The sequence below is a fragment of the Anolis carolinensis genome, chromosome 1 (genome assembly GCF_035594765.1).
Source record: "Anolis carolinensis isolate JA03-04 chromosome 1, rAnoCar3.1.pri, whole genome shotgun sequence".
NCBI lineage: Eukaryota > Metazoa > Chordata > Lepidosauria > Squamata > Dactyloidae > Anolis > Anolis carolinensis.
Genome location: NC_085841.1, coordinates 170,697,314 through 170,723,822, shown reverse-complemented (window position 1 = coordinate 170,723,822; position 26,509 = coordinate 170,697,314). Strand labels below are relative to the sequence as shown.

The window sequence follows — 26,509 nt, the reverse complement described above, 5'->3', positions numbered from 1 at the left end:
AGTTTCATTTTGTTGCCCACTTCCCTCAGAAGTTATAATTGTGTTTGTGCTGTATGAGATATATGCATGGCAATATAAATTCTAAAGTTGGTGGATTTGCTTTTGCTTTTTAATATAATTTACTCATAGAGGTTGCTCCACTTACCTCTTTGAAAGAAGCACATAGCAATAGAATAAGCATTTAAAATTTTGAGAACAATCTTACTGTTCACTTTCTGGGGGGGCAGGAAAGGACAAGTAAAGTTTTCTTTGCAGCTGTGTTTTGTGTGTTTATGTGTCTTTGGGTCGCCCCTCGACTTATGGCAGCTCTAGGAATTTGGAAAGGGCTTTTTTTTTTGGACAATGAACACTGCTACTCCAAACCAGTGGTAGGAAAGATTGTGTGGGTTGTGTGTGTTAGAGAAAATATATCCACAGAAAGTTGCAAAGCTAGCTATGGCCTTCTGCATTGCTGCATACTTTCATATGCATTAAGTAGTAAAAATGCTGCCCCACATTACCTACAGGGCAAGTCAACTGTCTGTCATGCCTGCTTCCATTCTGAGGAAGAGAGAACGGGCCAGGAGAAGAAAAACCTTTCTCTCTCTGGCTTTACTTATTTATCCCTCTTACGGCTCTGCTTACTTGTCTGTCCAATGGCGTCTCTCACAATCAATCAGTCATTTTATTTAGTCTCCACCTTTTCTACAAAACTGAGAAGGCGTATGTGCTGGCAGTTTTAAGCAGCTTCTTAAGTCTTCATACCTGAAATCAGGATGTCTCTGTTGAGCATTTAATGGGATATCCTACATTCAGTCCCATCTAGTTTTAGAACACATGACTAATTCCCTCAATTTGCATGGTCTTATGATTGGTCCTTTCTCCTCTCCATATCACGTGCAGTTCATTCATCATTTCCTCCCTCACTGGCAGATTTTAAAGTAATCAGTAGAGGCTTCCTAGTTTTTCAGGTAAAGGCTCCCACTGCTGTTGTCCTTCACAGGTACATTTTCTTTTTTTAAAGTTAAAATGGCAGCTGCCAGCCACTTGGTACTGTTTGAAGCTGCTTGCTGCCACTGCCAGGTAGGCCTGCCTGCAGCATCAGCAAATCTCTTTGCCCATCACCCAGTCAAACCTGGATCCAGCTTTGAGGACCCTCCTTGCCCCAGTTTCCCTGCTGTGATGCCATCTCTGTATTCGTCATACCCAACTGGGCAGTAAGGCAGGAGGGTTATTTATTACTGAAGATACCATCTGGGGCTTTGGTATTTCATTTGGGGGTCTGTTTGTTTTTCAAATCAGCAGACTGTAAGGTTTCAAAAGCGCCATGAGCCAAATATTTCAAGGCTTCATAAAGTGCCCCAATTCTGCCTCAAGATAAGTGTTGAGAAATTCGCTGTTATGAGCTATAAAACAAATTTGGTTCTGTTTGCCTTCTGATTGGGTAGATGTGTTAGTACTTATATAGCATGAGTTGAGAGAATCTGAAACTTTACCAGCATCCTTTGCATTCTGCATACCAATAACAAAAAATATTGTTATACAATAACATTATTTCACAGTTAGTTCCACTAATATCACCCATTGGATTCTTTTCCACAGGAAAAAAATGCAGGAACTATTCATTTATCTAAATTTTAAAAATGTGTGCTGAAGAGTTATGTTTCACTGACTGAAGTGTGCAAAATCAAAGAGATTTCACACTATGAATCTGCATAGATAAAAGCATTTTCTAGTGAGAAAGCAGAAGTTTGTGAGCTTAAATGTTACTTTATTATTCATATATGCAGGTTTAACAGATTTAGATTTTTCAATAGAAGGAAATACTGAAACTTGAACCAGAAAAATGTAACTTGTAGAAATGGAAATTGTTTTAGAGAGGTGTGTTACAACGGCACGAGCAAAAGTATTTTTTGATGGCTGTTCAGCAGTTGTGGAATATTTTCTTTTAAGGGGTCACCAAATGCAGTCTAGGCATCTCCTGGAAGGTCTGTTTTTGTTAGTCTTTTGGTAGCCATTAATAAGATGGCATTTGGGGAAAAGTTTGAAAGGTACTTGAGTTATATTTATTTTGTTGCAATGTCAAGATGTTTGATTTTTAAAAAACTGAATCTGATATTGCTTTTCTACCTCTTGCTTTCCATTGGAGGGAAAGGAATTAATATGTTAGCACACACCGGCCGTGTGGTTTTCAGGACAGCTTGGCTGGTGGCAGTATTATATTTTTCCTTCTTTTCTTTGGGAAGATAACCTTGTGTACTTTTTAATGACTACAGTAGAGTCTCAGTTTTCCAACAAAAACGGGCTGGCAGAACGTTGGATAACCAAATATGTTGGATAATAAGGAGAGATTAAGAAAAAGCCTATTAAACATCAAAATAGGTTATGATTTTACAAATTAAGCACCAAAACATGTTATACAACAAATTTGACAGAAAAAGTAGTTCATTACACATTAATGCTATGTAGTAATTACTGTATTTACGAATTTAGCACCAAAATATCACGATATGTTGAAAACATTGACTACAAAAATGCGTTGGATAATCCCGAACGTTGGATAAGTGAGTGTTGGATAAGTGAGACTCTACTGTATTTTGTTTATATATGTGGGCTTCAATGGGTTCTGCATTTTTCTCATGTTTTTAAAATAGGCAGAGGGTGGTTAACTAAATATGTTCCTTTAGTGGTAAGATAAAGTTGGCCATTTGGAGTGTAACGTCTTTGTGTGTGTGTGTGTGTGTGTGTATATATATAATTTATTTATTTATTTAATTTATATACTGCTCTTCCCCAGGGGGATATCTCATTATCAGAAATGGTGTGGCTTAGATATATGGACATAATACAAATGTGGTGTTTGTTTCCAAAAGGTACATATCAAATCCCCCAAAAAATTTAAAAATGAGTTTTCGATGGCAGCATATTGTTGGCTAGGAGTAGAATATTATGTACAGATCAAAACTACCAAGTTGTATCAAATCACTTTGGTACAAGTCTTGCAAATTGCATTTTGTAGCAAAAGAATGCATATCCTTAGCATGTTTGTTTCAATGCCTGTAACATTTGTTCATACAGATTTGGTACCTTTTGGAAACCAGCTCCACAAATTAATATTGCAGGCAATTTTGTCTTAGTACTTTAGCTATTTATGTGTCGATAAACTAGGCTTTCATAAGTATGTCATGAGAATTCAGAAGTTAATTGCTGTAATCAGAACAACAATATTAGTAACTGAAAAATGTTTCTATACCTGTGAAATGGGTTTAGCAGTATGATTTTGACTAAGTTGATCTTTCTGAAGCATCAGTCTTTGTAGTAGAAAAGTGCAGTATGGTCCTTGGGGCTACTCATGTTTTTCATTGACAATGTTTGTTATAGCCAGCATTACCACAGTGTTTCCTGAAATACAGAAATGAAGTGTGAAAAGTAGGTCCCTAAGCTCAAGGGCCAGAGGAAGTGTGTGACTTCAAGTGTTTGGGATGTCCCTTCATACTTCAGATGTTTGCTGTAGAAAACATGACTGTAACACTGATGGAGCTGCAGCAATCAGGACTGCCGGGGCTCGAGTCTGAAGCAGTCATTGATGTGATTCACTGAAACCAGTGTGAATAAACATCAGGGTCTGATGATATGAAAATGAATTCCATGAGCATAATGTCCATTTGGAACCCATTTGTATAGATAAATTGTTGGGCAGTGTGAAGCAAGAAATCAGACTGCATTTACCTTGCAGTGAAAACAAGGTCTACTCTTTGGGGAAAAGGTATTTGAACATAAGATGCCAACCCTTAAGAATAGCATTCCTTTTAACTATAACCTTGCTCTTAAAGAGGGTGTTTATTTAAAAAACCAAAATCAAAAAGCCAAGCACAATGTGGCCAGTGCTATTATACTCTCCTTTAGGCTGCTATCAAAAGGGGGGATCATTAAAATGTAGTTATTTCCATTACACACCATTATTTTTCATCTTTATTGCACATCTATAGGTTTCATTGCACTTTTAATAGCATGCTTGGTCAGAGAAGGTGAGGAAGAATGTGAGTATACTTGGCTGCTGTTAGTGCCTACTAGCTGTGCTTGAATCCTTGTCCCTGTAGATTTTAATGTCCCTGCAGACTGCTGGCAGCCTGCTTCCAGCTGTGGCAGGCATGATGCAGTGAATTGCTTTTGAATGTTCTTTACTCAAATAGGCAGTAATTACAAGCTTAAAGAGGTTTAGTGGTCCAGTAAACTACATAATCACCCCTGAATTAGCCTGGGCTCATCAGTTGCAGTCCAGCAAGCTCAAGACTGCTGTTTGTATGCAGTCTTTATCACATAGCAACCTGAGCAGCAGGTGTGGAACAGCAAGAATCCCCCATAAACACAACTGTCTACTGGGGACAATGATCTCTAATGAGATGAGGCTACACCATCACTGTAATTTAAGTGGGAAAATAAATGCTGGAGAATGTGTTCCAGCTCCAAGCAGGATTCTTTAAATGCAACTAAAAGGCAGCATGGTTGTTGCGCTTTCTGTGGAGAAAGAATTGCTGTCATTTTCTAAAATTTTAACTATTTTATATGAAAACGTATTTTTAAAACACCAGCATTATATGAGTCCCCTGTTGGGTGAGAAGGGCGGGATATAAATATTGTAATAAATAAATAAATAAATAAATACATTCTATCCAAGGAAAGATGATGAATATATTCTGGTGAACAACTTAGCTGAAATATTAGGAGAAAAGTTTCAGAACAGGATCTAAAGTTTTCTAATGTGTTTTGGTTCCCATTTTTCTACATTCGTGCAGTTTTCCTACCAATTGGATTTGTTTTAAAATGTTGCCCTTTTCCATGCTGACACATAATTAGCTTTTGTACATTTATATCCTCCCCACCCCTACCCCCAGTCATGGTGTTTTATCGCGGAAGGTGTATATATAGCATTTTGAGTAGTGTCTGAATGTTCCAATCCTTGTAGGTACATAGGTTTGGCACTGGTTACATATAAGATTTTCTAAGCACTTTTAATAATGAGTACACAGGCTTTCCTACTGACATCCAGATAGTACAATGTGCATTCTTTTATTGTTGTAGAGATTAGTTTAATTTAAAATTAACTTTTAAGGGGAAAGCTTTGTAAAGATGGGTGTGGCATAAGTATAAAGTATTAACAATGAAGGAAATAATTAAAATAGAATTAAAATACAGGCATGCCTCCAATTAACCACAGCATCTGAGAAAGAAGCCTCCTTTTATAAAGTCTTTTCACTTCTACTCAGCACTGTCCCTTTTTTTTCCTCTTCTGACTTTTTGTTTGCTGCATTATCAATGGGAGAAGGGTGGGAGCTGGAGAAATAGCCTTCCCCACACTTCAAAAATGGCAGACTGGCCCCTGATAGCAGTTATTTAAAACAAAGGGTGCACATCTACACCAGCCACTTAGTTCGACTTGGAACTGGTTTGGGAGAAACTGGTTTCTCTGTGTGGATTATTAGATTGACATGTCTGGAACAGGTTGAGGCCAGGAAGGTGATTACAACAACCACGAAAGCTCACCTCAAACCACTTTCGCAATCTGTGTGCCCCATGCTCCGGAGGCATAAGAGGCGCATGGGGGGAGGGAGGAGGTGATAGTTAGCTTTGAAGGTATCATTTACCTTTCCCAGGGGGTCAGTTAGCTGACCTTGGGCATTTTAGCAGCCCTCTCCAACCCCATGTTCTGAATTTTACAAAGTGCTTAAACTCAGGCAGGTGTCTACAATGCGCTTTGCATTCTGTAGAGCTGATTTTGCTATGTGATGTGGTCTACATTGTCCACTCACTGAACCACATTAAAGAATTGAATTCAGACTTTCCCCCTACTTTGCTTGATGTGCTTTAAAGGCCCTCATTTGTGCTGCAGCAATCTGTGGAGGCAGGCGTTTTGTAGCCACCGCAGTTTGAAATTGGTTTCATGCCGCATTCAATGGTCAGTTTAGATGTGCCCCAAAACCTTAAAACTTAGTTTTTTCAAAATTTGTCACTGTTGCTCCCTTCAAAGCTTTCAAGAAGACATTGAACACTTCTGAGATCTAAGTTCTCAGCGTATCTCTTTCAAGAAGACATTCAATCTTTCAAGAAGACATTGAACACTTCTGAGATCTAAGTTCTCAGCGTATCTCTGAGCAATTTCACAAGTTAAGTGAGCAAGGATGTAAAGAGTGAGTGCTAGGTCTCAGTCCTCCAAGCAGTTTTTCAACAACTTCAGGTTGCAAAATCTGGAATGGATTATGTAACCATGTGACCAGAACTTGAAGGTAATTAATTAGGTAAACACAATTCCTTGCTTGTAATTAATCTATTTTCTCGTGAAAATCCATTTCTCTAATACTGTATTTGATTTTACAGACTATCATAATTGTAAATGAATGTGACATAATATCACTTTTTGTGATGCAATTATGTATTATATTGGAAAAGAAGTACCTCTTTGCTACTTCTTTGTGCTCTGTTGAGATGATAGCAAAGTAGATAGGAGAAGAAGATGTAATTAAAAATACTTGATTTTTGACAACTAAAGAACTAAGTTTTTAAAATCCAACTTTGGCAATTGTTGAAGTTGAACTATTACTGGAACTAATTAAGTTTTAAAGAGTAATAAATGATCTAAGCTCTCAGCATGACTAGACAAGACACTGTGACTGACTCTGTGACAACAATGTATCCAAATTGGTTTAGTTGATATCCAAATTCTCCAAAAGAATGGTGCAGCAGGCCTCATGGTTGCATTTATTTATTTAATATACGTATCCTGCTTTTCTCCTAGCGTGGGATTATTATTCAAACATACATAGAGTTAATTTTTATAACCTGTAACAGCCCTATTGTGCAATTTTGAGTAGATGTACTACTGGCAGAGAAGTAAGATTTCTTTATTGCTGTCACTGCAACAGAATAAGACTTATCAGATATCCTTTTCCATTTTTGACTCTGTGCATTGAAGGCATTTTGCGGTTTCTCTTCTTAATATGCACCTTTACATTCTTGAGTATTAAGGAACAGCTCTACAACTGGACTGAGGACACTTAGAACCAATCGTATCAGTGATCTGGGTCACCGGCTCCATCCAAATAAGGATGAGGCCAATGGTAGAACTTCTGGCTCAGTCTAAAGGAAAATCCCCCAAGAAATTTGAGAAATCTATCTAATTAATCCGTCTCTGGAGCCCCCGGTGGCACAGTAGATTAAAACGCTGTGCTGCTGAACTTGCTGACCAAAAGGTCTGTGTTTCGAATCAGGGGAGCAAGGTGAGCTTGCGCTGTTATCCCTAGCTTCTGCCAACCTAGCAGTTTGAAAACATGCAAATGTGAGTAGATCGATAGGTACTGCTCCAACGGAAAGGTAACGGCGCTCCATGCAGTCATACCTGCCACATGACCTTGGAGGCATCTACGGACAATACCTGCTCTTCAGCTTAGAAATGGAGATGAGCAACAACCCCAGAGTCGGACAAGACTAGACTTAATATCAGGGGGGAACCTTTACCTGATCAGACTTGGTTCCCTCACATACATAGATTACAAGCAGTTTGAAGGTCAAAACTGATCAGGCAATAGAATCTTCTGACTCCACTGTGCAATTGAGTTCTATATTTGACAAATTATCTTGGAAGGCAGTTCTGTTAGGGACATGTTTACATCTCTCACAGTGGAAAAGAGATATAATGAATGGGAGGTTATGACTATGCATTTGGTTTATGTCACCCATGTTTCTATTTTTAAGCTAGGCTGTATTTTCTCACCTAAACCTGTGTAAAAAATAACAGTTCTACTAAGCACATACTTATTTTTAGTTCATTGTAATTCTGTGGCCCAGTGAGGTATTGTCTGAAGCTCATTCCTCAATAAGCATAGAATTGGCAAAGATAGATAGAAATCAGAGAAAAATAAACAGGCGCTTAGGAAAAGAGAATGTGGTCTGTACTGCTATCATTTTACCAAAGATGGAGATGCATTTCCAAGTCTGCTTAAAACTGTTTAAATCAGATAAAAAACATGGAAATGTTGCTGTATAACTGAACTTCCAGCCATGAAATATTTGCCTGAACAAATCTATCTCAGACTTTGTCTGAAAACAGTGCAGATGTTTTTATAAACTTAATTTGCTCAATGTATTCCCACTTTTATAGCAGTGAAGGCTTTGCTTATTTTTAGGTTTAGGGAAGGTTGTGTTTTTTTCCTGTTAGATAGGTGTCTTTATTCAAATATTTCAAGGTCTGCAGGTAGTTTTCCAATGAAAAACATTGGTCTGGAAGCTCACTAGTACCTCTTCATCACTCAATCAATGCTACTTGCGTGTACGAAGTATTTCTTCTCCCTTTGTATAATGCTTTATTTTATACTAAGCTCATGTATTTAAATGTGGTTTGTTAAACTGGAAATGCATGACGATTAGATCCACGTATTTCTATTCCACGTGGGGGTTAGCTCCACGTAGGAACATGTAGTGTTGTTTGGAATATATTTATTGAAAGTAAGTGTCATGGCAAACCTAAGTCTCATTAATTTCAGTTCACCTGTTCTTGCAGGACTAAATTTGGATCCGACTTTTGGATTTCTATGATTAAGACAACTGAATGCTAGAATGTAGATCACTGACATTTCAAAGAGTAAAACCTGCCATTGTAGTTATGAAGGCATTGCTCCCCAACCAAGTGAAATTTCCTTTCAGTGTACATTTTTAGCATTACAGAGAGAGATACACTGAAAATAGTTCACATCTCAAACTCTTCTATTTGATATGTTTGACTTGCCTTGGTAACTTTGCCCCTTTTCTTTGGATACTTAAAATGTATTTCAAAATGCTCAACTGACATTTTAAATTACAGCAATTCAAGAAATGTGGGGACTGGGGGAAATTTCATGGGGGAGGGACTTAATTGTAATCACTATAAGGGCTCCATTTCACTTTCAGCAGCCATGCATTTCTGACCTATGTATATGTATACATTATACTAATACCTGTAAGTGGAAGAAACTGTTCAGATTAAAGAAATTGCATAATAACCTGCATCCCAGCAATCCAGTTTGTAATAAGATACTGCTTACAATTGCTGTTAACAATCTAGCCTTTTAAAGCATTTCCAAAAAACTGTGTTTCTGTATATTCAGAGATAATGGCCAGAATCCATTTGGGACACTACACTAGTGTAATCGTCTGGTCTGCTAGCAGTTGCATTTTTGTCTGTGTTTCATAGCAGCAGTTAGTGAGCGAGGGCAGATAAAGTCATCTGGGAGAGGAATACTGATGTTTCCAAGGAGCCTGTTTATCCAAATACCTACCTTGTCTTCTGTGTGAGTATTCGGCACTGGGATTTATTGGGAAAGCTGGCATGAAAATCACCTGTCCCTGTAGCACAGACAATTTTTGAAGCCTGCCATCCCAGAGCACTGCTCTCTTGTTTCAATTGAATTAGTTTAGTTGAACTTAGCTACTGCATTTCTCTGAAGATCCTAGTACTCTGATGTTTTTCTAGCATCATGATGAGTACAAAACTATACTTTGTTAAAGCAGTTTCCAAATAATATTTGGGGACAGCCCCGTGTAGTGGGCATTATAGTGGTCTAATTTGGATATCACTGAAGCATGAATTATGGTAGCTAGGTTTGTCTAGGTTTCATAGGGTCTCATCTCATTCATCACTCCCTGACAGCCATAATGGAAGGAGAAATAGACCTAGAAATGGACTTTGATGCCATCGTGCCTTTCAGATCAGTATAAATATAAGTTGCTTTAACTACATAACATTTTATATACAAGCCACAGTGGGCTGCTGATCATTAGGTGCATTTACCAATGCAATGCTATAAATTAGCTTTCCACAGCATCTCTGATACTTTTATCCTTGTGTACTGTACTACGGTATTAGAAACATAAAGCACCATGTCAATATCTTCAGATATGGCTCTGAGCAGAATTTGTCCTGTCAGTTGTTTTCTACCTGTTATCCCAATAATCACCTAAAACCTCCTCCTAAAAGGACTGACTTGATTATATTTGGTTGAAGGAAGCATCAAGAAGTAATTAGATCTTTCCAAAAATCAACTTGGGCATTGACGGGGGAGCTTACCAAGTTAGCCGGAAACTCCTAAAGTAGAGAATTAATGTCTTTTAGATCTAGTACCCTTCAAGGATGAAAATTCAAACTGTTTTCCAGCCTTAAGCAGTTATAAAACCCATACTAAGTCTCAGTAGGTAATGCATGTAGAAGACAACGGAGTAAAGACCTTGCCTTGATCAAGAATACATGAATCAGTCTATGGCTTGGTGATTGTACTCGGATTCTAATACAATGAAACAATCTCTACAACATTTATATTAAGTTTGTGTTATGTAACAGTACTTATTTAAAGACCACATAATGAGTATTGTGTTGAATCATTTAAATGTATTCATATTTCTGTGTAAATAATATAGAGTTTGCATTTTTATTTTCATACATTTGGATTCAGAATTTTCTGTGAGGACAATGAGGATCTTATGATATCACTTCAAAATATTCTCTGACATGTGACAAGTAAGGTTTACTTTAAAACATTGGAGTGCATTTTCAAAAGTTTTTGTTAATTCAACAGTAACTTGCCATGTAATGCAATATCTAAGGGATTTATAAAATTTGACTTCACTTTATGTCAAGCTTCCAAAATTGTTACTTGCTATTGCAAAGTCCTGGATTAATATTAACACATTCTTTCCCCCTCATCATGTGTGGATGTGTTTGCCTTGCATATGTCTCTTAAATGATGTAACAATGAGGAGGTGTTTCTCTTTAGTAAGAATAAAGGTAGCTATGGTGTTAAGTCAAGACTTGTCAAGTGGTAAATGCTTCCAAAAGTGTACAGTTTGTATTCAGTAAAAGAAAGGGCGATGAGGACTGAAAGCAAGGCTTATCTGCTTGTAAAGCCCATGCCTAGCATGTGGCTAGGCAATAGCAGGGAGAACAAATGGTAATAGCTATTTGGTTATCTGGAAAAAGGCCAGCATTCAAGTTGGATCAGGTTGATAACTGGTGTGATGCTTTTTGGGAAAAAGGTGGAAACCTTATTTCAAATACATTGAAATAAACTGGATAAATAGAATATAGGCCACCCCCAGGTTATGAACAAGATAAGTTCTGTAGGTTTGTTCTTAAGTTGAATGTATATGTAAATCGGAAAGGGAAATTTTATAGTGGACTTTTAAAAGTGTAACTCCAACCAATATATATAAAAGCAAGCTTTGGATATAGCTTAGGGAAGAGTAAACACCTTTATGTTACTGTTTTGCTGCCTGTGCCCCTGTTCAGAAGATTTCACCTCTTTTTCTGTCCCTGTGATAATTAAATTTTGAACAATTTGGTTTCTTGTGGAAGCAAGGATTGGTGAATAAACTTCAGTGGAGACAACTTTCCCCCCATAATAACTCTTGCAGGAGTGAATTTCTGTTTCCTAGAGGTAGATTTCTCTCACTTCCTGTTGTCGCACCCCCGTTCTAAGTCAGATGTTTGTAACTCGGGGATTACTGGTACATGAAATTAAATTATATTTCTTTCCTATTCCTGAACTTTGTAATATATGAAGCATCTAAGTTGGTAGTATCATAACTTTCTCTGTTCATTACTGTGTTTACAATATCCTTCACTTAGAAAACAGTTGGAAGAGCACTAGTGAAAGGCCTACTGTCTCATCATAATTCAGCCTATTTTGATCAAAACATGTTCATGTATTCTGTGAATGGAGAACATTTTGATGCATTAATTCTTTGAATGGTTACATAGATAGTAAATTTTTTAGGGACACACAATTTATTTAGCTGATTGTATCCTTGGGAAGTGACTTGTGTGTTTCTGTATTAAGAACCACAACTTGATGGACTGTACCTTGGATGCTTTCCTGCCTAAATTGATGGAGCTGTTCATAAAATGAGGTTCTGCTCAAAATTGCTTGAGGGTTCCAGATGTAGGAATGTTATTGCCTTACATCTCATAAAAATCAGACCATGATGTTGTTTGATGTTATTGTTTCAACTATAGAAGAAAAGAATAAATAGTGAAAGGAGGAAGCTGGCATATTTAATATTTTCTGATTTTTAGAACACAATAATTCTGTGGTTTCTAAGCCCATATGTTTATTTATTTTTATGTAATAAAAGATTCTTCAAAGGGCTGTTGCTGAAAGCTCCCCCCCCCCCCAGTTTTACTCATGAGTTTCTAGCTTGCCTGAGCCCCAGTGCTGCTTACCTTTTTGCGTCTAATTCTAGCTCCCATCAGCTAGTTCAGTTTATCTTTTTTAGCAATGAGACTGCTGTCTTGTACTGGAGGGCCCACAGTACATGAGCTGGAGCAACTTGTGCACAAGTTGCCAGTTGCCAATCATCAGGGCCCTTCAAATAGGCTTTTTTTCTTTTTAACAAATTAGAAATAAAAACAAAAACACATCCTTTAAAACAGGAGAAACATCCATCTGGCTCAACATTCCTTCTGCAGCAACCTCACTTAATTGGTTTGCATGAATGTCAGTGGAAGGACAACACAGAGGGTTGGAAGGGAATTCCACAGCTTGAGCCTGAAGTCTTTTCATCAAACAAAATTCTCGATTGAACCAAGTAACCATGATGTATTCGAGGAATAAATGGAGGATTATTGTGGTGCGCTTTTAAGTTGTTTCCGACTTACAGTGACCCTTAAGTGATCTTATCATGGAATTTTCTTAGCAAGATTTATTTGGTGTGTGTTTGCCTTTGACTTTCTATGAGGGGTAAAATATGACTTGCCCAAAGTCAAGCAGTGGGTTTCAGTGGCCAAGCGAGGATTGGAACACTAGTCTCCAGAATCCTAGCCTATGACTACAAATGACTGCCTAGGCTCCATGTTTGTACTTCATAAGTAGGCTTATTTATATAGGACTCAATTCTTTTCTCTGCTGAAAGCAAGAAATTGGCATTGACTGAGCACTCTCTGTTCTATGTATGACCAAGAAAAAGCCACGAGAGTAAAGACAAAGCCACTGACCACATAGGGAAGCTGATGAAGAAACACAACTTACAAACAATCTACAGGCCCACTGAGAAATTTAACAAATGCTATGTTCAGCAAAGAGGGATCTCCAAACCACTTCAGGAGTCTACCATATACCATGCAGCTGTGGACAAGCCTACATAGGGACCACATTCACACTCACAGCGCCCAGACACGAATTAAGGAACATGAAAGGCACTGTAGACCAGTTCAGCCAGAGAGGTCAGCTATATCAGAGTGCTTGATGAACCAACCTGGACACAGAATACTATTTGAGAACACTGGACCACTCAGACAACCATCATGTCAGACTGCACAGAGAAGCCATTGAAATCCACAAGTATGTGGACAATTTCAACAGAAAACGAATAAAATCTGGTTACCAGTATTAAAAAAACCATCAGAATCAAGAGGGGCAGCCAAGAAGACACAGCTACATCATGTCTCATCCACCATCAGTTGGGATTGAGCCCCGGTACTGATGGAAGGACACGTGGCTATAGGGTCACAAGGGCTAGCAACCCTAACAACATTGTCACAAAATTTAATTGCTAAAATATCAAAGTCAACACATTTTCCAAATTCAAGCTATTTGGCCAGAAATGGAAAAGAATAGCACAGGATCATATATTTTGACAAATGGTAGATTTGTGTGAAGCCCAAAGGAGCGGATTTACGACAAATCAGATAAAGGAAAGGGGGTGGGGAGAGAGAATAAAGACAGTAAATAAAGAACACTATTCGGAAACAGAGGAATTCTAGACAGAAAACAATCAAGTGCCAGTTAACACCTCCTAAATAAAGGATGTCTCTAGGCAACAACAGCCAAGCTACCACTACACAAATACTTTCACTGATTGACTTTGCAACATTCACCCTTACTTCAAACAGACATGGATTCTTTCTCCCACCCTGGACATTCCACAGATATATACACTGCACTTGCCTCATTTTCAACAGACCTCTAAACAAACCTCTGAGGATACTTGCCACAAACGTCAGGAGAGAATGCTCTGGAGCAGGGGTCCCCAAACTAAGGCCCGGGGGCCGGATGCGGCCCTCCAAGGTAATTTACCTGGCCCTCGCCCTCATTTATAATATAATATTTTTATATCCGTTTTAATAATATAATATATTGTATATACATATAATATTGATAATAATATTATCATGTTATACAATACAATACTAACAATAATATCATATAATAATATTAATTATATGTTATATATTACATATAATATTACAGTATAGTGGTATAGTTCAATATAGTATAATACCAATATTGTGCTATGCTAATAATATAATATATTGTATGTACATACAGCTGCTCTGAGTTCCCTTCAGGGTGAGAAGGGTGGGATATAAATGTAGTAAATAAATGTAGTAAATGAATAAATAAATAATTTTGGACTTAGGCTCGCCCAAAGTCTGAAATGACTTGAAGACACACAACAACAACAACAATCCTAATTAACCTGACTATCTCATTGGCCAGAAGCAGGCCCACACTTCCTATTGAAATCCTGATAGGTTTATGTTAGTTAAAATTATTTTCATTTTTAAATATTGTATTGTTCTTTCATTGTTATTGTTGTTGTTTTGCACTACATATAAGATGTGCAGTGTGCATAGGAATTGGTTCGGGTTTTTTTTCCCAAATGATAATTCAGCCCCTCAACAGTCTGAAGGATTGTGGACCGGCCCCCGGCTTAAAAAGTTTGAGGACCCCTGCTCTGGAGCATGGCCATACAGCCTGAAAAACTCACAGCAACCCATGGGAAAAGTTTATTGAATGGCAAAGCTGTACAGCAGCTTCGGCTCTACTTTGTCAGTGAATATCTGTTGGAGCCTTAACCTAGTTGGTGGCAGCCACAAAAACCCGAAGACGCCTGGCGTAGAACAACTTTCGAAGTAAGGGCCGCACAAAACAAGGAATAAACACTCTCAAACCAGGAACAGACAATTTTCCTCATGTTGTTATATAATAGTGTTATATGATTGAGCATAGAATGGCAGTGTAAATGGGGCTTGAGATTGTGGTTGCCCCTCCCCCTCCATGAATAAACACGATGTCCTTGCCCAAGGAGACTACTTTGGAGCGACCTTGGCCTCCCTTTCCCTTCCAAGATAGTTGTGCAAAGCAGACACATTAGCCATGAAACAGGGTTGTTTTGAATGTTTTTGCCGAAGAGGGTTGCCTTTCCCCAACATTTAGTGTTTTTAAGGTGTTTGACAGCTTAAATACAGCTTTTATCAAGGATGTTGCTATTGGTTGACCATTGGTTCTGTATTCTGTTTCTCCTGGGTACTGCCCCCCCCCCATGATTAATCTGCCCAATAGGTTAATTGTTTTGTTGGGTCTCTATTTGTATTTGTCATCTTTTTATCTGTCCCCTTCATGCCTATTACATTTATTAGTTCTTTAACTGTTAGTTTTCATTGTGCTAATTTATTTGTTTTCTTTAGCCCAAAGGATAAGGGTGGAAGTCCTTAAAAATAAATTAATGAAACATGTGCAACATTAAGAAGATATTTTAAACTGGAAGGAAAAAATGATATTTTTAGCGCACATACATACATAACTTTGTTTCTGAGGTAAATGAGAAGAGCAATGCTTAATACACATATAATACGTGTCTTTGGATTCATTTTGCAAAAGGCAGTTATTGAGCAATATTTAAATGTTTTTGAACATACAACTTATTTTCATATGAGAGCAAAGTTAAACTTGTTCTTTAATTGATTTTATTTGACATACATGGCAGTTGCCAGAACCAGAGGAGAATATAAAGTGCATTTCACTAACCTTTCTATGAAGTGATTTGTATGTGTGAAAAAAAGAACAGCAAATTGTGATTTCAGCTGTCTTTTTCCCCCCTTAGTTTTCCATCCAAATAATACTAACCAAGAACTAAGAAAGCAGGCTGAAATCTTGGGACTTTTCTTAACAGTGTTCCAAACATTGTTGGCTGCCTCACCAGTGCAGACACCCCAGTTGTTCTTTTTGATTCCAGCATGTGCAGGGACGCTAGGACTCAACTACTATAAATTCAAGCTATGTTCTTAGACTTCACCATGCCCTGCTTTTGTAATGCAAATGGCAGACACAAAGTGTCTCTTTGATAATGTGCATTCGAGAGACAGAAAAGGTTTCACTCAAACAGTAAAAGTAATTCATGAAGCTGAAAAGGGGGTAAGAAAGCTTGATTATTTTAAAAACCTTCAGAAATGTATTATAGATCAACATAATTTTAAACATGCCAGATGTAAAACTGGTGGTGAAAACTGTACCTGTCAGTTTGTTTCATAGGAAAAAAAGTTTTGGCTAAATGGTATTAAAATTACATTGCTTTATAAAATAGTGTAGTGTATATGTGAATAATTTAAATGTTTGAATGATTTCGTGCTTATGTCAGCTAAAGACAATTCACGCAACATTGTGGACACAGGAAAAAATAAAACAAAAGAATTGCTACAAAAATATTCAACATAGCCTCTCTCTTTTGTCAGGTACATATTACAATCTTATCTGGGATTGGGCCGGGGGAGTATTTAAACAACTATCATAGCTTACATCTCTTAATTATATACCAAATTTGTTTCTGGTCTATCTTCCAAGAATGCATTATATTTATTATGGTCATGGCGTAACTCCTACAGAAAAATACTACTACCTTTTTGCTTCAACTAAATTCATTCATGCAGCTGCACACTGCCTTGATGAAGCCTTTTTTTCTAGACATTTTCCAGTCCAGCTCATACCCATCTCAGTCCCTTAAAACTGCAGCTTGCAGTGCTGATTCATAGAATTTGTGGGTATCGCTTGTCTTATTTTTCAAATGGGGGGGGGGGGGGAGAGAGAGAGAGAGAGTTTGCATAATAAGGAATTATTCAACTTAGAATTTGAAGGAAGACTTAGCCTGATTTAACTTAGCAACAGAATTCCTACAGAATAACATGTAAATGTTCATGTAGCCATAATGATGTAGCATTCCAATGAACAAGAGATTAGGCCTGGAAATGTTATTGACCCTTGGTTACCCACATGGAATAGGTAATATGTCACTCTGCTGGAATAGACATTTGCTGAAAAACTTGGTAGAAAAACTCCATTTGATGAAAAACTCATGCAAAGGACACAGTTGGGACATAGGATTTCTGAATTTTTACTGTTTGTTGGGGGCGAATTCAGGAAATTTAGCACACTGTTTATATTCTGATCTTTAAATCTACTCTCATAAAATGTAGAGTAGGACATCACATTTTGCTGTAACTTTCAGACACTGGATTATCTGAGTTCACACTGCTATATAATACAGTTCAATGTGGATTTTATACAGCTATGAGGAAGGAGCCTCAGAGTGTTCAACTAGTTAGCCTGTAGTATAATGGCCTGGCTGTTGCAGAATGAGAGTGTCCTTTGAAATTGTGAGAACAAATTGTGCTGGTTTTTCAGAAAGGTATGACTATAAAACACACAATTTCATTTCTTTCTATTCATGATATAGTGATGTTCAGTCTTTGGTCCTCCAAGTATTTCGGACTTCAACTCCCAGAAGCCCTGGCTAGCTTGTCCAATGGTCAGGAATTTGGGAGCTGAAGTCCAAAACATCTGGAGGACCATTGGTGCAGAATTTAGAAGGTAGGAAGAAAAGATGCTGACATTGTTCCTTTAATCATTTTTTCAAAGCTATGAATGGTTAAATCCATGGATACAGAATCCGTGGATATGAGGGCTGAATGTACTGTAGTACTATGTTATTAACTAAATTACTTGGCCAGTGTTATAATGGCAGCAGTAATTTTTGTAGTACATTCTTCAAAGTAACCAATGACCTTGTTCTGGAGTAGCAGGATTAAATTTGGTGCCTTTTTTCTGAAACTGTTTGGTATGAAAAAAAATTAAATTCCTTTCCCCTTCTGACTCTAAGAATAGTCAATTGCATTCTTCCAATATAAATGTGCACTGGATTGATTCTAGGAAGGAGCATAAGCCTCACCATACATAATCACTGTTTTATGGCTTTCACTCATTTGAAGGTGTTAATGCAGATCAAATGGGAAACACTCCAGAAGAATCGCTTCAGCTACTGCTCTGCCCTATATGTGGTCCTAATCATTAATTCTTATTGTGAGATCTGAGGGTAATTTTGTTTGCTCCTCTAATGTGTTACAGCTCTCCCAAAGGCTTGTGCATATCCTTTCTCAAATTCCCATTTTGATCAATTGTGTGCAAATAATTAAGCTTTTAGAAGATAATGGTATGAGGCTAATGTACACAGCAAACACAAAGATCTCAAGTCACTGTTTATCGAATGCTGGTTAAATCTCCTTTGATATCCCAGAGTGATCTTGGTGATAAGTATACCTCTTTGTTGAAATCAGGGCAGTTAATAACTGACTGATTTTAAAGATGTTTTGTTTCTATCCCCTACTTTTTTTAAAAAAAGTATTGGATGAACTTAGAGAAAAAAGCTACTGTCTGATAGTTTCAAAAAGAAAAAATAACAATAGCACAGAAAAGTGTACTTTTAAATTGTTAGTAAACTATTGTTGCTTTTTTGAAAGTTTGCAGTATATTGTCGGCCATTGCTTGCAGCCTGTGATTTAATATCTCAATGTGTGGAGATGCAAGAAGACTTTGAAAGTTTTTACAGTAGCCGCTAGTTTCTCACAGATTCAGTGTCCATGATGTTATTTGTTACTGCAGAAGGGTAACGTATACTACCTGCAGAAAGTTATAAGACAAACTCATGTGTTTCATATGTTGAACCATATTGCTGCTCAACCTCATTGTGAACTTTTGCTGAGAGAGATTATCTATACGAAGTAATGGCTTTCATGTGATTGTAGCAATTATAGGTTTTTCATGAAACTTAACATTTATGCTACACTTAGCCAAGAAGGGTCAGATGACTATTAACAGCATGGTTTAAAAGAATTTTACTGATACTTTAAACGTTCTTGGGCTTGTGTGTGTTTTTTTTACAGTAGTAGTATTATTCATATGGCTAATTTTATCAGCTTGCCTCCTTTTAAAATGTCCAGAACAATTGAAAATTGCTTAGTGGAGACAGCATTCTCAATCTCAGTAGCTTCAGGCTGTCTTGAAGAGTCTTGCTTTCTGCATGGAATTAGGCACAGCTTGCTGAGTTAAATAAAATCTGATCACATGCAAGGTGGCAATGCAAAAATAAGAAAGAGAAACTGTGTTCTTCAAACATTACAATAATAAGTTGTTAAGCCTAAATAAAGTGCTATCACTCTCATATTTAAGTTTTTCAAAAACAAGACACATGTTTACTCAGCATATTGTGAAAAAACATAGGCTCATTTCTAACAGACATTGCATTGTAAAGGACCATGGTGGAACCTCAAGAGCATCCCAACTTAAGAGCGTTTTGAGTTAATAGCCGTCACTCAGCCTGGGGTTTGCTTTGACATACAAGCAGCATTTTGAGTTAAGAGCCAGTGCCAGAGGGAGCCCTAGCACGAGAATACAGGGCTTTAGGGCTTCATGACATTAGCAAAATTTATTTTGATGTGATATTTTATAAAATAAAAGAATTTACCAAAAGCAAGTGATAGCTACCAAATTTTATGCTGAAGCCAAAGATCACAGTCATGGGAGTGTAGGTAAGCAGTTAAACAGTGCTTTATGGCAACATTAAAGGTCAAAACTATCAAGCAAACAAAACTATCTGACAGTTTGTGAGAAATGACTAAATGTTAATGTTCTTTCAATAAAAATAGATATATAAACTTCCAATGTTGCTGCAGGTGTTCAGTAGGTTTAATTAAATTAGAACTGTTAGTTAAATCACCATCATTTTTATATTATAACTTTCTGTTAACCTTTCTTAGAAACGGAAAAGTACCATTATGCCACACATCCCTTGTGTAGGTCTCCTGTTTGCCGACCTATATTTGTTTTCATGTAGCAGTATTGCAGTTTTGGGATGCCGCTTGATAGTAAATTCCAAAGCAGAATCTGTTTTAGGTTTTTGTAAGCCTCTATTCAAGAAGCCATACTGATGAACAAGGCTGTCCTTGTGTGAAAATATATGAAAGATGACCATGCCCTGAATATGTCAGGAGGACCTTCCTTTACCACTCTATAGCCATTATTATTGTGTGCCTTCAAGACGTTCCCAATGTACGATGACCCTAAAACTAATCTATAATTGAGTTTTCTGTAGTGAGAGAGTACAACTCATCCAAAGCCAGCTAGTGGGTTTCCACAGCTGAGTGAGGATTCGAGCCCTAGTCCAATACCCAGAGATCTCTGTCTGTGACTACTACATCATGCTGGCTTTTAGATAGCTATCTTCAAAATATTTGAGGTGGGGAAAGGACTATTATCACAAGGCAGCATATCTTCTGTGCATATTTTGTAGCAAATATTATAGGGTTCACAAGTATATTGGTTTTGCTACTAACTGTGCACAGAAGTTTATCTCACTAGTACTTAGGATCAGTAGTGCGCTACTCAATAGTCTTTGGGCTCACTAAACACCTGAACCTGCCCCCCTGCTACTACCTTTGAGGCACATGTGTCAACTCAAGGCCTGCAGGCTGAATTCAGTCCACCATGTTATTTTATGTGGCCCTGCAGATGCTGGAATACAATTCCTGTATTCCTCATCATTAGACATTTGATAGGAGTTGTGATATGGTTGCATCTGGAAGACTTTAGTTTATTCTGGATAATGGGGTTTGAATTAAGATTCAAGGCTAAATGATGTCTAACTTTCAAATGTCCCTTAACCTTTCACCAATCTCAGATCCACAAATGCTTTTGGGTTGCAATTCCCATTATCCCCAGTCTGCATGATGGATAATCAAAAGAGATGATCTGTTGACATCTGGGGACCCAAATATGGTAAACATCTGGGGGCTGAAATTGGGTAAAAACTAGAGAACACCAACCGCTATGAGCAAAAATTATAGTTAGGCCTCTGTATCCACAGATTTGCCCTTGATTGATTCTGCAGCCCTTCAAAGACAACCATAAGGCTGATGTGTCCCACGATGAAAATGAGTCTGAGTTTGACATTCCAGTACTAAACCTAAGTGTGTTATTTTAAGACACACCTACTCACCAGCAAGCTGTTCCCAGGCTTGAAATTATGGTGGTGAAATATATCATATGAACCAGCAATACTTGTGTATACATTATACCCATTAGCACAGTAAATGCCCGTTTTAAAAAATACAGGGAATACAGAATGTTTCATTAATCCAATTAATGCTTGATGTGTTTGTGGGATCGTTTCATTGTACTATGGAAGATGTAGGAAATGACAGCATGCACAAGTGCCTCAAATAAGAGTTTTAAAAATACCATTACTGCAACAACTATCTATTCCTTTGTAGCACCGTACTTGCTTGTATCTTAAGCAGCTCTTTCTGCACTTCACTAATCATTATAATTGGCTTGTCTTTTACTGCCATTAATTATATGATGTAGTAGCCCATTAATAATTATGTGAGTGCCACACCTCAGCATTTTCATCTTTAATTATAGAGACTGCACTTTTATGATTCCACAAAATGGCTGGTAAAACTATTATTTTTATACACACATACTTATATAATATATAATATAATGTACGCTTACTTTGTTGTCTTACAGCATCCTTACCCTTCAGAAGAACAGAAGAAGCAGTTGGCACAAGACACAGGACTCACAATACTTCAAGTGAACAATTGGTAAGTAATTGTACTTTAATGTTTACACACAATCAGTATTCAGCCTCTGGCAACCTCAGCTAATGATTTGCATTATGATAATGCATCCCTTCAGTAGCTTGCATTCTTTGCTACTTTATGGCTATAAAATCAGCATAGCTTAGTGGATGGTTTCTGTTAGGAGAACTAGTTATTGTACTCATGCAGAACTATAGATATTTGCTTTCCCATAGCTTGAGAAATTGTTTGGTTTCAGTGCACAAGTATTTCTGTGGTGCTTTCCCAACGTTTAAGAAGTAGTTAGATTTCAGAAATAAGTATTTATGCAATGCTTGGCTTGAATGTGTCTCTTTAGGCCACCTTTCAAGAAATCACTTTCTCAGCAGTCAGGAAATTACAAATAGATTAACCATTGTTATAGGTCTTTATTTCAGTTTTCAGTTTCATTTGTATGAAACCATTATTCACAAAGCTGCAATCCAGCCTGTGAGCTGCTTAAATCCCATTAAAGAAACTATAAATTAAGCAGCCTGAGTACAGGATTACATCCATGATTAAGAAAAGTGGTTCTGAAATTGTTGTACAACATTCATTTAAAAGAGAAGAAACTAAAACAAATCTTTCCAAATTCTGTGTTGAGGAAAAAGGACATATACATAAAATTAGTCTGCTTTTAAAATATTTAGCTTTCTCTGCTTCTGATGATAAGGGTCCTAAATAAGGCCTCATCCCTACAATTATAAAACTTTAAAAAATGATTTGTCATTTCTTCTTGTACTGAAATGCATGTTTTGTACAGCACCACAGAACATGGCTTGTATCTGCGACATATTGAAATCAAATGCTGTGTAAAATTAAGTGTATCTAATTAATTGTTCTAATATTTTTAGATTAGTGTTTACGATGTAGAAACCTTATCCTCTTTGAAGTAATATCCAGAAAATATCCAAGGCGAGTTCAAAGCAGTGTGTGGTGGATGGGTGGGTGGGGGAGATAGAACAGGGTCAGTTTCTAGACAAAAGTATTTCTGTTTTTATTCAGCAAATGTCAGAGATTAATATTTTCAAGGCTTTCATTGCATGGCCTAATCCATATTAGTGAATAAATTTGGTTTTGATGCCTTAGTGTGCTTATATTAACAAACCTTTCTCAGTTAGAGCGACTAGGGACTGATGAGAGAGGTTTCAGATATATTAAACCCTATTACAGAAAATGTAATTTCTGTCAATATAATCCCGTGTATTCTTCAATTTAGTACTTTAGAGATAACAAGCTACTTACAATATATTTGCCTTCAGAGGATTAATTCACAAACTGCACTATCTGCGAGACACAGATGGACTCACATAATCATAGCTTGTAAGGTTATCAATTTCTGTGACCTTACAGCAGACTTGGGAGATCAATTTGTTGTAACCTTTTAAATATGTTGAATAATGAAATCACAGAATTCTTTGTGTGTTGAATTGTATTTCCACATACTTATTTTTGAATACTACATTTAAAGCCCATTCTCAAATAATAAAGTATTACATGTCAATCACTAATAGGGACATCAGAATTTGATATTCATTAAGAATCCTTATTTGCAGGAAAATATACTTTCAAGAAGTCAAAACTAGTTTCCAGTCCAAATGTTATTCTAACCTCCCATTTATTTAACTGGAATTATTTATTATAGGTTTAAATCTCCTTCACTGAAATCAATGGAATATAAATTGGTTGGACTAAATCATGATCCATAGCAGTCAAATGTAGGTACAGCAGAAACATCTCAGGAATATTTCAGTGATGTTGTTGAGATTTTATATTGGGAACCTTTTGCTATTTAGATATTTTGCTCTTCAATGGTTAGATGTCCTAGAACCCTTGTCAAAGAATTATGGGAGCTGTAGTTTTAAAGATCTTGAGGGCCCCCAATTTCTTCTGTAGAATGATGGACATAATGGGTTGTTGAAAGAAATGTGAGTGAATGGAAGCTGGAAGCTAATAGTATTATTCATTTATTTATGTATTGGGTTTATACCCTACCTTTCTCCCAGAATAGGATTCAAGGCAGTTGTAGACATGCTTCTGTAATAATATGCATGGAAGTTTATGATGTATACTGTAATATTTGGGTTCTACCACAGTTCCCTAAAGGCAGCAGATCCTATCTGATCTTGAATGGGAGATCACTAAAGAGTACCAGATGTTATAGGCTACATGTCAGAGGAAGGAGTTAGGAAAACCACCTTGGAGTATTCCTTGCCTAAGAAAATCCTGTGAAATTCATGAGGTCTCTATAAGTCAACAGTTGACTTGAAGCCACACACACACACATGCACCCACACACTACAGTTCTTTCCTTCTGTCCACACTTTGTTGGCTTTACCTTCACTATTGTCTAACTTTGCTCCATTGCTGGTTGAGAAAGTCTTTGTGCAAGAACAGACATGTACTAGTTGCTGCATCTTTGTGAATCACCCAGCTCCATATCTGTTAGCCAAAACCTTTGAAAGCAAGCTTCTATACTTGTTCTTTTTGTTAGATGGAATCATTGGTTTTGTTCAGTTTGAATTTTGCACTACTCTTTTGCATGTTCCTTTAGTTTTTGCTGCTCTTTACATGGTTTTATTTTAATATTTTTTACTTTGAATGTTGTTGTATTATAATCTACATGTTATTTTCCTTGTGCTTAGAAAGAATAAGTTACACTCTCTTAAATAAATAGGTCAGAGATATTTACCAGCCAGAAATCTGAAAGTGAGAGAATAGAGAAGCAGAATAGCAAAAGCTGGTGAATTCATTAGAATATGAAGAGAGTTGAGACACATGTTACAAATTGGTTACAAGAGACATTTAGCTCAAGTGAAACAGGAAGCAGTAATTTCGGTTAAAGTCAGTACTGTTTAATATTTTTCTTGTTCTTTTGAAATAATACAGGTCTATTCTGAACAAAGAATATTGTCTAGGCTGGGGTGATCTAGAAATATAATATGTTTTTATTCACTTGCATCAGCTGTATTAGATGACGTGAAAGTATATTACGAGAAGCATGATATATCCTTTGAATGATACATTGTAAATTTAGACAGTATTTTGTCAACTAGTATGAACGATGGATATGACTAACATGTAATATTATATGGGATGAAGGTGTGGTTTAGGATAATTTTTAAGGTAATTTTTGTATATTGATGAATACATGGCATTTTAGAACAGAGATGTGTCAATGGGCAGACTGGGTGATACATGTGACATTTTTGCCAGCTCCAGAAAGTCTGGAAAATCTGTGCTGTGGTTCAGAACAATAAAGTATTAGTCTCATATTGGGGAAACTGGTTCTTTCCCCATAGTATCAACCTCATTCGCAAGCATGGACTAATCTCTGTCTCTCATGGAATCCCAGATTCTTGGAAACCAATATGGAACCTTCTCGAGATTCCAGCCATCCTCCATACATCTTAACATACTATTCCCTGGCTTAGATATTTGGCCATGAGGGTTCTAAAAGAATCAGATGCACATATATGCTTTTCTGAGCAAAGCGTTGGTGTTTATATATACAGGCAGTTCCTGAGTTACCAACATCAGACTTACAAATGAATCATAGTTAAGAACGGATGTGAGACAATACGAAGTGAGAGAAATCTACCCCTTGGAAGGGAAATTCACTACTGGAAGATGTATCATGAGAAAAAGGTGTCTTCACTTTATCACCAATCCTTATTTCCACAACAAGCCAATTTTTTTTCCAAATTTAATTATCACAGGGAAAGAAAGTGAGGTGAACTCTTCTGAGCAGAGGCACAGACAGCAAAAGAAAGACCACAGGGGTGTTAACCCTTCCCTATACTGTCCAAAGCTGTGTGTGTGTGTCTTGACTTACACTTAAAAATGTATCTGCTCCAATTTACATACACATTCAACTTAAGAACAAATCTACAGAACATGCATGCACGTAGTCATATGTTAATGTAGCTTAGTTTAATTTTGTCTAAGATGCCAATCTTTCCTCTGACATTGACCTATTGAGGTGGGGTTGGGAAACTAATAGACTGCAACACCTATTGCCCTCGTCAGTGGTGAGGGATAATGGAAGTTATGACACAACATATCCCAGCCAGGTTACTATGGGGAATACCATTGCTTTGACTATGCGGACCTTCGTTGCCAGTGCGATGTCTCTGCTCTTCACTATTTTGTCAAGGTTGGCCATTGCTCTCCTCCCAAGAAGTAAACGTCTTCTGACTTCCTGGCTGCAATCTGCATCTGCAGTGATCTTCGCGCCTAGAAATATAAAGTCTGTCACTGCCTCCACGTTTTCTCCTATTTACCAGTTATCAATAGGTGTAGTTGCCATGATCTTGGTTTTCTTGACGTTTAACTGCAACCCAGCTTTTGCACTTTCTTCTTTCACCTTGGTGATAAGGCTCCTCAGCTCTTCCTCGCTTTCGGCCATCAGAGTGGTATCATCTGCATACCTAAGGTTGTTAATGTTTCTTCCAGCAATTTTAACTCGAGCCTTGGATTCCTCAAGCCCCGCATGTCGCATGATGTGTTCTGCGTACAAGTTGAATAGGGAGGTTGAAAGTATGCAGCCCTGCCGTACTCCTTTCCCAATCTTGAACCAGTCTGTTGTTCCGTGATCTGTTCTTACTGTGGCTACTTGGTCTTTATACAGATTTCTCAGGAGACAGACAAGGTGACTTGGTATCCCCATACCACCAAGAACATGCCATAGTTTATTATGATCCACACAGTCGAAGGCTTTAGAATAGTCAATAAAGCAGAAGTAGATGTTTTTCTGAAACTCCTTGGCTTTCTCCATTA

The 26,509-nt window shown here is 37.3% G+C and overlaps 1 protein-coding gene across 5 annotated transcripts in view; it reads left to right on the top strand.

The window, feature by feature from the left end:
- meis1 (Meis homeobox 1) overlaps positions 1–26,509 on the top strand; it is a 172,489-nt gene that overhangs the window by 117,692 nt on the left and 28,288 nt on the right. For all 5 annotated transcript variants that reach the window (XM_062958623.1, XM_062958627.1, XM_062958630.1 and 2 more), the window contains exon 10: positions 21,639–21,715. In XM_062958623.1, the coding sequence (XP_062814693.1) occupies positions 21,639–21,715 (77 nt within the window). The remainder of the gene's footprint in view (positions 1–21,638; positions 21,716–26,509) is intronic.